Source organism: Vigna unguiculata, chromosome 10 (genome assembly GCF_037176805.1).
Source record: "Vigna unguiculata cultivar grain cowpea cultivar isolate G323 ecotype 2 chromosome 10, ASM3717680v1, whole genome shotgun sequence".
In the NCBI taxonomy this organism is placed as follows: Eukaryota; Viridiplantae; Streptophyta; class Magnoliopsida; order Fabales; family Fabaceae; genus Vigna; species Vigna unguiculata.
Genome location: NC_140801.1, coordinates 997,594 through 1,009,933, shown reverse-complemented (window position 1 = coordinate 1,009,933; position 12,340 = coordinate 997,594). Strand labels below are relative to the sequence as shown.

The following is a 12,340-nucleotide window of genomic DNA, read 5'->3' as shown; positions in this document are numbered from 1 at the left end:
TTGAACAAGTTCAAGATGACAAACTGCAACCTGGTTTCGACCCCAATGGAACCGGGTACAAAACTCTCGAAGTTTGATGGAGGAGACCGAATTGATGCCAACAAGTACTGAAGCTTGGTTGGAAGCCTTCGCTATCTGACGAGTACAAGGCCAGACTTACTACTAAGTGTTGGTATAGTAAGTAGGTATATGGAGGAGCCGAGCTACAATCATTGGAAGGTTCTGAAGCGAATACTAAGGTATATTCGAGGAACAATATCACTCGGACTATACTATACTAAGTCAAACAACTACGAACTAGTAGGGTACTCAGATAGTGATTGGTGCGGAGATGTAGACGACCGGAAAAGCACATCCGGGTATGTATTTTTCATGGGCCACACAGCGTTCACTTGGCTTTCAAAGAAGCAACCCATAGTAACATTATCAACATGTGAAGCTGAGTATGTTGCAGCATCATGGTGTGTATGTCATGCGGTATGGCTTAGAAATCTTCTAAGTAAAACTAGAGATGAAACAAGAAGAAGGTACTGTGATACGAGTGGACAACAAGTCGGCCATTGAGTTGGCGAAGAATCCGGTCAACCATGAAAGGAGCAAGCACATTGATGTGCGTTTTCATTTCATCCGAGAACAGGTAAAGGAAGGCAATGTGGAGCTGGTGCACGTGGGAAGCCGAGATCAAGTTGCAGATTTGTTTACAAAGCCATTACCGACTGTGTTGTTCAATAACTGCAGGAAACTGATCGGGATGGAGGATAAAAGAAACATTTAAGTTTACGGGGGAGTTTTGTTGGGTTTTTATTTTAATAAACTTAAATGTATTAGCCGTTGGGTGGTTAATGTACTAGCTGTTAGGTGGTTAATGTACTAGCCGTTGAATAGTTAATGCACTAGCCGTTGGGTAGTTAATGTACTAGTCGTTTATAGCCGTTGGGAGTACAACGGACGAAAATTGTAAGCCTATAAATTGTATTGCTTATGGCTTGAATAAACACAATGAAAAGTGAATAAGTTTTCCATTCTAGAGCCTTTTTCTCCTAACAAATCTTCCTATCTCGTATTCTAAGAGAAGTATCAAAGTCAAATTCATCTCAGTAACAACTCTATGTTATACTATGAAAACAATTTCTTACCTCTCCCTTATTCTGAATGAGAGACAACATCACAGTGCTAATAGGCAGAAGAGACACCTCAACTGCTAGCAACGATGCTGCAAACACTAACCTTCCCTAAAGGTTTTGCTAGTTAGGTGGTCAATTTTTTACTTGGATAGCCATTGCCTATTATTTTCCAAGGTTATAACTATGTCTTTGAACTGGTAATGTTTTGTGGGCTTGTAGAAGAGGTTTGTCCTTTGTTGCAATAGCTTATGTTTGTTTTGGTGACTATCCTATTTTGTATGACCATGCTCTCACGCTTCTCTATCTCTCTCAACTAGTTGTGTATTTTTTGTAAAAGGGTTAGAGCACCCCTTAAGTATTCTCCTATAATTTATTTATTTTTTGTTGATAAAAAAAAAACTAAGCTAAGAAACAATAATGCTCCTTTATTTTAATCAGTTCTTTTAATTATAATAATAAAATTTGAGACTATTTTTTTAATTCTTCTACTTTGCATCTAGTGGCAAAGAAGAAGTCTATAAATAGCCTCAACATTAGAGAGGTATTCTCAAGTTCTTCACTCTCCATTTCACACCCTTCTATTCTCTCTTTGAACACTTTGATAATAATGTCTTCATTGCTCTTGTTTACTTTGGTGTTTTGCAGCCAACTCATGGCTGCATTCAACACACCGTTGCCACCTCCAAGCTATGGAGATCAAGTTTCCATTCTGAGCATAGATGGTGGTGGCATCAGAGGAATTATTCCTGCCACTGTTCTTATTCACTTGGACAACGCTCTTAAGGTTCAATTTCTATTATTTTAATTCCAATTTTTAAGCTTTAAAAATTATATATGTATTCTTCCCATGAAATATTTGATTAACTAAACCAGTCTCTTACAAGGTTGTAACATTTGAGGTTGTGTTTTTGTTGCAGGCAAAGGATCCAACAACATCGTTGGCACATTATTTTGATGTGATATCAGGAACAAGCACTGGTGGAATCATGACTGTTATGTTAGCAGCTCCAAACTCATCTCATTCCAATCATCCTCTCTTTACTCCATCACAAGTCGTACAATTCTACAAGACATACGGCTCTGAAATATTTAAACCTCAACGGTATAAGCATCAACCTTAACATTAATGAAATACTTTATATACTACATTTTTCTTTATCAACAATAACTAATATTTAAATATACAAATAAAAGAATAGGACATTAGAATGTTTCAATCATGTACAAAAATATTAATACAACATTGGAGATGAGAATTTGAAACCTTTACATATTAAATTTCTTTTCCGAAAAAGTGGATCGCACAAATAACATCTAAATCTCCACAAGACAAAAATGGAATTGTGGTGTATATCTTATGACTTCTGTTGACCCAAAAGTATTACAAAAAAGCCTATTTATACAGTGTTGACCTAAAGTAGCTAACGTGACTTTTCAAATCTTAATTTGAGCCAACGTTAACACACTCTTAAAATTAAGGTATTATTCTTTTTTGCCGTAAAAAAACGGTATGATTGAAGAAAAAATCATTTAAAAGTTGAATTTTTTTTCCTTTCTGGTCAAACATTTTGACTCTGGTGATGCACCACATGCAGGGGTCCTATAAATTGTCCCAAGTATAATGGAAAGTTCTTAGAACAAATAAGTGAAGAGTTATTGAAAGAAACACGACTGAGGGATACATTGACGAACGTGGTAATACCAACTTTTGACGAGAAGAAACTCCACCCAGTTATATTCTCAAACTACCAGGTTAGTATGCTATAATAAAATTGTGTACATGTATATATTTTGAAAGTTTAATATCCACAACAAATTAGATCAATTTATACAAGTGAATGTAAATTTTATCTTAAAAACTGATTTTTTGGAATAAGTTAAATTTAAAGTCTATTTGTTAACATAGTATAACATAATATCAACATTATTGTAAGAGTCTAATAAAATTTGTTTTTGTTGGACATATTATTCTACCGTTATTCCATTATTGATTTGTTATCAAACTATTTATTAGTGTCAAGTTTGACACTCGACAGATACGTCATTACTTCTTAACAATATATGCATGAAAAAAGTTATAAAATTGAACACTGTTGGTGGTGATTCGTCGATGATGCAGCTGGAGACAGCACCTTACTTGAATGCGAAACTCTCAGATATAGCTCTAGGCACTTCGGCTGCACCAACTCTTCTGCCATCTCGCAAATTTGAGAATGATGGTGTTCAATTTGATTTGGTTGATGGTGCTTTTTCTGCTAACAATCCAGTAAATTATTCTTCATTAACTTAAATTTATATCTTTTTCTTTTATATTTTATATAACTCTTTTTAATATATTTGTTCAGACCTTGTGATTGTTTTTGCAACAAATAAGGAGAAATATGTGAAGAGTTTAACAATATGAAATTTGATTGAATACTTTAGGCCCTGGCTGCTGTGAGCGAAGTGATAAAACACAATGGGGAAAAGGAAATATTGTTGCTGTCATTAGGAACTGGAATACCAAAACCTAAGGACAAGTTAGGTGACCCCTCTGAGGATCTGTGCACACTGTTATGGCTAGCTGGAAACAGTGATATTATCGGTGAAGCTATATCAAAAACAGACATGACTCATTACTACCTTGCCACAATCTTCCCTGCTCTCTTACCTGCTGATAACTATCTTCGAATTGAGGTATCCATAGTTAGGTTTTTGTGCTCAAGTTTTTCACTGTGCTTATAATGGAAGAAAACAAAACAAGAAATGAACTGAACAAGTAATGTATAAGTTAAAATGATTCATGATGTACATGTAATTGCAGGAGTATAACCTGGATTCATCCATGGCAGAAATGGATAATACTACTGAAGAGAACATGGATAACCTTGAAACGGTGGGTTGGGACTTGTTGCTCCAAAATGTTAAGAGGATGAATGTGAATACATTTGTCCCATTTGAACTAGACCAAACAAATGCCGAAGCTCTTGACAGGTCGGTACAACCACTTTCTCAAATTACAGACTTATACGTCAGAAATCTAAGCATGAATCTAAGTCTCACAATGAATAAAAATAAAAGTGAAATACTATATAACGATGAAGACCCAGAACCTCATTATCTTAAAGTTTTGGATTATTGATGATATCAATCTATTATATTTCGATTGGACTCATATCTCATTAGCATTGTATCATATAGGTCGACTACATTTTCAGTAAGGTGACCGACATGTTATGTTTGATAGACTACGTTTGGACAGTAAAGGTTTTCTTCTACTATCCAAATATCCTTCATTTCACCTATGTTAAAGTTGATTGGTTTACATTATAAAATCAAATTGTCGATTGTGTTATATAAATATTAATCTGTTTATCCTTCCATATTGGACTTTGAGAGTTTTAAATTTGGGTGCTGTATTCTGTAATATTTAGGTTAAAAAGAAGCTAAAATATAACTAAATAAAAGAATACATTTTGTTCAACAGAATAGTACCCAATTTTTTGTCAATTAGTTCTTCGAAAGTAACCCAATTATATTAAAAATTGTTACTGAATTGCGAATATTGTTATATATATATATATATTATATATACTTTTTAGTTGATTATTTATCGAATGCTAATTTTGTGAGGATTGTTTTGAAGGTTGGCTGGGAAATTATATGCAGAGAGGCAGTTGCGTCTGAAAAGGAAATCTATGGAAAAAGGAGGAAGACCTTTCATTGAAACTATGTATAAGTTCCTTCTGCGGAAATAAGCAACTTCACATTATGAATAAGTGCCATGCGTATGACATTATATTATGCTGTGTTTATCATGTTTAATGTAATATGTGTTATGTTGGAATAAGGTTGATGCTTTGGGGTTCTATGCAACTCCCATTTGAAGGAACAATGGATCATGGAATAAAGTTCAATGCTTTTGAGTTCTATGTAACTTAATTGCTACGACCATCTATATTATAGAAAGTGATCCCTTGTCGTTTTGGTGTTTTTCTTTTGTAATGTTTTAAGATCTCTCTGCTTCAACTTCTTTGTTAATGTTTGTATTATTAAGCAGTCACAAATGGTGGGAAGTAAAATTTATTTTAGCAATACAAATTATTTATTGGATGGAATAATTGTTTTTCAATTGTTGAAGGATTTTTAACGATGTTAATCATGTTTAGAGTAGATATTGAGGTCAACACTTAATATATCAGTGGTCAGCAGTTAATAGTTTCAGAGTTATGATGTCTGTAATGTGAGAGTTGTAGATCAATTATCCTATAACAAATTTTATCATGTTCAATATAGCTTTCATATATTTTAGTGAAGTGTTTTAATTTACTGAAAGTGGTTTACATATTGAGTGTTTTACCATAGATAACATATTGTTATTGGTTTACAAAGAGTATTCGTAAGTCTTGCTCAAAAATGACGACAATAGAAAATATAAAAGGAAATCAAATATCAACGACAGGAATTATAACAATAGTCAAAATGTGAGAGTTAGAATATCATTTTTCTATAAAAATAGAAGTTGGAGGGAGATGTTAAAACACAAAAAAACATTCAAGAAGGGATTACTCTCAATATTACATCGTCCTAGCAATTAAGCTACATAGAACTCAAAAGCATTGAACCTTATGTGTTACATGTTTCATGGTTCCTCTAAATGGGAGTTACATAGAACCCCAAAGTATTCAACCTTATTATATGATATATTGTTCTTGCAATTGCGAATTACACAGAACCCCAAAACATGAACCATATTCCAACATAACATTTATTCATAATGTGAAGCTGTTGATTTCTCGATAAGGAAATATTATATAGTTTCAATGAAAGGTCTTCCTCCTTTTTCCATAGATTTCCTTTTCAGACGCAATTGTCTCTCTGCATATAATTCCTCAGCCAACCTTAAGAAAAAAAAAAATCCTCTCAAAATTAGCATTAACATAAAAGTAATTATAATTCTGTAACATTTTCTAAAATAACCGGGTTACTTTCGGAGAACTAATTTCTTTTATCAGCAAAGTTTAGCTACTAATTTTAATCATACGTAGTATTAAAAAAAAAATATACTTTGACTTTATTTTTTTACTTTCGTCTTTATTCCTTGATGTGATTTAATATGAGATTGATTCTTTCAAAAAAAAAAGATAGTAGTACATTAATCAATGACATATACTAGACCACATCTCAAAGAATAAAGAATGAGAATCAAAAGATGAGAATTATAATATCATTATCTAAGAAAATGTTGAAAAAATGATTATACTGACTTGTCAAGAGCTTGAGCATTTGTTTGGTCGAGTTCATATGGGAGAAATGTCTTTACATTTATCCTCTTGACTCTTTGGGTCAAGAGGCCCTTTCCCACCTTTTCAAGGTTATCCATGTTCTTTTTAGAAGCATCATCCATTTCTTCCATGGATGGATCCAGGTTATACTCCTGCAATTACATATTATAATCATTTTGTTTTCTTAAATATTATAAGTATATAGAAAAATGTATTTGAAAAACCTAATTATGCATACCTCAATTCGAAGATAGTTATCTGCAGGTAAGAGACCAGGGAAGATTGTGGCAAGGTAGTAATGAGTCACGTCTGTTCTGAACATAGCTTCATTGAAAACATCTTGGTGTAAACTTAGCCATAAAGCTTGGCACCCAAGATCAAAGATGCCACCTAACTTGTTCTGAGCTTTTGGAATTCCAGTTCCTAATGACAGCAACAAAATTTCCTTTTCCCCATTGTTTTGTATCACTTCACTCACAGCAACCAGGGCCTAAAGTATATTCAATCAAACTCTTCAGATATTTCTCCATATTTATTGCAAAATAATCACTAGGTCTTAACTAGGTTAAAATCTTACTACTACCCTATGTCAGCATTATGTAAAAAAAAAAATATTTGTTTTGATCCTAAATCCACTAAGTGATATCGTTAGGATCAATCACTATACTTTCGAGGTATTATTCAGTTTGAAGTAGGGGTGAGCATGGATTGGATTTTTAATGATCCAATCCACATCCATTATAGATCTAAATAATTGTATTAGATTTTCGACCCAAATTCATTTTTTCAACAAAACTAGTTTGGATTTTTTTAAAATCCAGATTCAAATATTTGGATCAAGATTTAAATCCAGTCCAAATATTTGAATCAAGTTCAAAATCCAAAATCCATTTTTTATAAAAGAAATTAAAATTGAATTTTCTAAAACTTGTGTCCTTAAGACCAACACGACTCAGCCAGTCCGGGTCTTCGAGCTCGTTCGGCCCATCAGGGTCTCGGGACTGCTCAGTCCGTACTGGTCATTGGGCACGACCCGTCCGAATTGGACCTGCTTGGACCATATGGATCGTCTGGCCAACCCATCTGAGTATTCGGGCCTGCATGGCCCGTTCGGGTCATCGGGCCCGCTCGGCCCGTTCGGTCTTCTGGCCTACCTGGCTTGTTCGGGTCATCGGGTCCGGCTGTCCCGTTTCAGTCATCGAGCTCACCTGACTTTTTCGGGTCGTTTGGCCCGACCGACTCAACCGATTTGTCGGGCCTGCCTAGCCCGTTCACTCTAGGCTCGTCCATCCAGTTCTGGTCGTCGGGCCTGCTCGACTCTTTAGGATCGTTGGGCCTGTCCGGTCCATACAGGTCGTCGAGCAAGGCCCGTCCGAATTTGAATTTAGCTTAGTCCATCTCAACCTTTACCCTAACCCAACTAAAAATTTAAATTTAAAATTTGGATTGGATTTTTTATATTATCCATATTTGAAAATCTTGATTTATAGAATAGATATCTGATCCATAAAATATATAAAATGTAGATTAGATTGAAATCCAAATCCATTAAAATGGATTTTAAATGGATTGGATATTTAATAAAATAGAATTTAAATGGATTCGATCGGAACAAAATATATTAGATGAAGAAAATTAGATTTTTTGCCCACCCCTACTTTGAAGCATGTCCGTCATGGTTTTGTTTTTAAAAGACATATCGGAAAGTGAAAGGAAAAAGTGATATTTAAACCGTCTTAGACCTCGACTTCTAAATGATATAAGATTATTGGGAGGTGGAATATTTACGGGATTGTTAGCAGCGAGAGCACCATCAGCCAAATCGAAACTAACACCATCATTCTGAAATTCGTGAGATGGAAAATAAGTTGGTGCAGCCGAAGTTCCAAGAGCTATGTCTGAGAGTTTCGCATTCAAGTAACTTTCTGTCTTCAGCTGCATCATTGAAGAAGCACGAGCAATATTCAATTTTATAAGACATTTTCGTGAATATATAGATGTAGATAAATTTTATTATAGCATACTAACCTTGTAGTTTGAGAATATAACTGGATGGATTTTGTCTTCGTCAAAAGTGGGAATTACCAAGTTGGTCAACGATTGATCGAGAACTAAATCCTTCAGTATCTGACGAGCTATATTTCGTAAAAACTTTCCATCATACTTGGGACATTGAATGGGATCCAAGATAGATCTACATGGTTTTGCATCACAAGAACCCAAACCTTTTAGCACAAAACTAATATGATGACTTATTATACCAATTATCTGCTATAAAAAGTTTCTTTTAAAAGACAAAAAAAACCTATTTAATTATGATGATATAATATGTCAGGTTAAATACGTTGTTTGTTATCATTTAACTTTAAGTGAAAATTAGAATTAGTGTTTCTTTGAGACTTTGACTCGATTTAATCTCTCAACTTTAAAAATGTGTAGATTTAGATCTTTTAATTAAGTTTTGTTAAGTTTATTTGACGTTTCAAACGCTTTTTTCATTTAACATTGAAGAGAAAATGTTTCAAACGGTATAAACAACTCAAATGTTATCATGAAACGTGTTTGAAACGTTGAATAAATTTAACAAAACTTTTTTAAAACGACTAAAATTGGATGACTAAATTTGGCTAAAGTTATAAAGAAGTGTAATTTTGATTTTTTCTAAAAGTTAAAGGACAAAAACATATTTAACTGTAATATGTCTTAAACGATTGTTTTTGTCTTACCAAAGACATATTTTTCTCTCATATGTCTTAAACAATTGTTCTTGTCTGAAAAATGTCTCAAATAGTTGTTATGAGTATGTTAACTCAAATTTTATGAGCTTGATACCAACCTAGGTTTAAAAATGTCAGGGCCATATCTCTTGTAGAACTGTACGACTTGTGATGGATTAAAGAGAGGACGATTGGAATCGGATGCGTTTGGAGCTGCTAACATAACACTCATGATTCCACCAGTGCTTGTTCCTGATATCACATCGAAATAATCTGCCAACGATGATGTTGGATCCTTAGCCTGCAACAAAAACACAAATATTAATCAAACTCGAGTCCAACCGCATAAGATATTGACATCACTTTCAACCCAAAACTTCAAGACAATGGGTTTATGAGTTTTTATCTTTATATAGTATTCTACTTTCTCATTTTTAACTAATATAGAACTTAGACTCATACTTAAATTCTTAACGGTTAACTTCTTAAAAAGTTTGAACCCAGAGACAGTGATAATATAATAGAAAACGGACCTTAAGAGCATTGTCCAAGTAAACAAGAACAGTGGCCGGAATAATTCCCCTGATGCCACCACCATCTATGCTGAGAACGGAAACACGATCTCCAAAGTTTGGAGGTGGCAATGGTGTATTCAATCCACCCTTGAAGTGGCTTAAAAACACAAAACCAAACAAGAGCAATGGAGACATTATATCAAACTCTTCAAGAAAGAACAATAGAAGAAGGATGTGAAATGGAGAGTCAAAAACTTGAGGATTCCACTCTAATGTCGAGGCTATTTATAGAATTTTTTATTTTTTATTTTTGCCACCATGCAAGTAGAAAAATTAAAATAATAGTCTTAAATTTCATTACTATAATGTTATTTATGTCTTCCACGATGTGAAGTTCATATACCTAATTAACTAGGGCCACGAAAACGTATAATTATATAGGGTATGACTTTTAAAATAATTTACGTATAATAGTTTATTGGGACTGTATCAAATCACATCTTAGTTTATAATTATATAACATATGACTTAAAATTGTTAATTTCGACGACACGTCAACAATCAAGATTAAAAGTCTTTTTTTATAGTCACACGTGATCATTTTAAAAGAAGCATTAGGTTTTCATCATTTGAATATTATTTAGTTATATATGTTTTATGTCCCTATTTTTATTTTCTATTTTATTTATGATCGGCATTAAATAATATATATCATAGGTACACTTGAGGTCTTAAAGAATTATTTTCACTTTATTTTATTTTATTTATCATCTATGTTTCTTCACCTTAACCATCTAATTGAGTTTTAGAATTTGCAACGTGGTCAAAGATATAAGTAAACACAGAAAAAAAAAAAAGTAGAACATCTCTCACAAATGGATTGACTGTAACATAAGAAAATTTGAAGACATGATCAACGGTTGAATAGTTCAGTGGATAGAAGAACCAAATGAATGAACATATACACCAACTCAATGTTTTTTATGTTTTTTAGTATTATAATAATCCAGGTCGAAGACTTATCTTATTCGATACTTCTTACTCATGTCTCTATTTTTATAATAATTATTTCTTACATATGTGATTTCAGTTTAGTTCTTTAGTTCTTTAAATGTTGTGTTTAGTCTTTATATATAATAAAATGTTTAATATTAATTTTTAACAAAATGTTAAAATTCATAAAATGTATGTAAGGTTCCTTGTATAAAAAGTCTTTCGTTTCAAGAAAACATGTATATTTTAAAGGAATAGTCACCGGTAGATTTTTTCTTGAGAAGGAGATGTCTTAACGTGGAGAGACTCACACTTAAAAGAAATATTATTAAAAGTTCACATTGAGTTGGAAATTTCAAATTGGATAAAAATGAAAAAGATAAGTATATAAATAAAAAGACTTACAAACTCATTGTTTTAATATTTTAGGTTGATGTTTTGGTCTCTTTTATAAACTTGTTCACAACTCATTGATATCAAATTTTTCGATGTCTTCCCTCATAAAAGTAAAAGAACATCACTATATATATATATATATATATATATATATATATATATATATATATATATATATTAACAATTAAAAATCATTAGAATTTTTAATTAAACATTTAATTTAAAGTAAAATACTAATACCATGTGACAATAGTAAAAGTTAAAGTTATTTGAACATGTCTTAGGTTAGAATAATTTATTATGCAATTCACCTTCGATTTTTATTTTATTGATATTTAATATTGTTTGTGAGGTCACTAAAATTGATTATTAATAAAAGATTTTTTTTATATTTAAAAAATTTCTAAATACGATATCTATATGCAAACAAAATAAGTTTTCAGACGGATACATACTTTACGAGCTTTTGCTTATATGGGATCCTCATATTTCATATAATCTTTTATTTATGTTGTGTATATGGAATGAGGTATCTGAATTATCTCATTAATTTAATTTATTTTTGTTAATAAAAAAAATTATATTTCATATAATTTTTAAGCTTTTGCAATATACTATCATTCAAACATGATTAAGTTTGTGTATTTAAGCAAATAATTATGTGAATGGAAACAAGTAACATAATTGAAAATTGTGCTGAAATGATTATTTATAAAAATTGTTTGGACATGATTAAAGAAATGTTGGTCAAAGGTTATTTTATGCATGATAATGCTTTCATTGCATAGATAAGCGGTGAGTTTTTCTAAGGCTGGAAAAGGAAAGGATAATATACAATATATTCATTCCATCATATTATATGTACATTAATGAATAGTGCGTAAAGCGTGTCCGTTATAAAATACAAACTCTTTTAAGTCTCTATGTTCTGTTTTAAATTTAAAAAATTTCCAAGGTAAGAACATAAAAAAAATATGTTTAGTAGAAGAAAAATGTTTTAACTCACGTGTGAGGTAGAAGTTTACTCTATTTTTTATTAAAAAAAAAATAGAATAAAACATGGGAAGTATACCAAATACATGATAAAAAAATTCATAACAAAAAATAAGAATTATTATAAAAAATATGATTTACTTAGTGATAACTTTTGCTTGTTAGTGTTGATTTTTTGACCATATTTTGTCATAATGATTTTACAAAATGGATACTAATAGTTACAACCCATTTTACCTATTTTTAAGCAAAATAATCCGAGGTAAAAATTATGACTAAATTGTGTAATGTCCACAGAAAAAAAAAATTAGCATTATGTAACACATGGATAATCTTTT

General features: G+C 31.9%; 2 protein-coding genes across 2 annotated transcripts; one reads left to right on the top strand and one right to left on the bottom strand.

Annotated features, from left to right (window-relative positions):
* Positions 1 to 1,720: 1,720 nt before the first annotated feature.
* Positions 1,721 to 5,045, top strand: LOC146881974 (patatin-like protein 1). Its single transcript, XM_085668115.1, has 8 exons — positions 1,721 to 1,908; positions 2,042 to 2,226; positions 2,720 to 2,876; positions 3,244 to 3,390; positions 3,549 to 3,800; positions 3,928 to 4,097; positions 4,750 to 4,836; positions 4,955 to 5,045. Exons 1-8 carry the CDS (start codon positions 1,732 to 1,734, stop codon positions 5,043 to 5,045), a joined length of 1,266 nt encoding a protein of 421 aa, XP_085524241.1. The 5' UTR covers positions 1,721 to 1,731.
* A 593-nt stretch (positions 5,046 to 5,638) lies between these two features.
* Positions 5,639 to 9,875, bottom strand: LOC114165697 (patatin-like protein 3). The gene is made up of 7 exons (XM_028050263.2): positions 9,639 to 9,875; positions 9,225 to 9,406; positions 8,417 to 8,582; positions 8,177 to 8,323; positions 6,627 to 6,878; positions 6,371 to 6,540; positions 5,639 to 6,004 (listed from the first exon to the last, which is right to left on the bottom strand). The coding sequence occupies exons 1-7, from the start codon at positions 9,813 to 9,815 to the stop codon at positions 5,914 to 5,916; spliced, it is 1,185 nt and encodes a 394-aa protein (XP_027906064.2). The 5' UTR covers positions 9,816 to 9,875; the 3' UTR covers positions 5,639 to 5,913.
* Positions 9,876 to 12,340: the final 2,465 nt, after the last annotated feature.

What these genes read in the sequence shown, in the direction of transcription:
- LOC146881974 (XM_085668115.1), top strand. Translation starts at nt 1,732, where the DNA reads ATGTCTTCATTGCTCTTGTTTACTTTGGTGTTTTGCAGCCAACTCATG. An exon ending in ATAACTATCTTCGAATTGAG is followed by an intron (nt 3,801 to 3,927) that starts GTATCCATAGTT and finishes ATGTAATTGCAG; the next exon opens with GAGTATAACCTGGATTCATC. An exon ending in AGACCTTTCATTGAAACTAT is followed by an intron (nt 4,837 to 4,954) that starts GTATAAGTTCCT and finishes TGTTGGAATAAG; the next exon opens with GTTGATGCTTTGGGGTTCTA.
- LOC114165697 (XM_028050263.2), bottom strand. Translation starts at nt 9,815, where the DNA reads ATGTCTCCATTGCTCTTGTTTGGTTTTGTGTTTTTAAGCCACTTCAAG. An exon ending in CCTGACATTTTTAAACCTAG is followed by an intron (nt 8,583 to 9,224) that starts GTTGGTATCAAG and finishes AAAACCATGTAG; the next exon opens with ATCTATCTTGGATCCCATTC. An exon ending in AATGCTCAAGCTCTTGACAA is followed by an intron (nt 6,005 to 6,370) that starts GTCAGTATAATC and finishes TTTTTTCTTAAG; the next exon opens with GTTGGCTGAGGAATTATATG.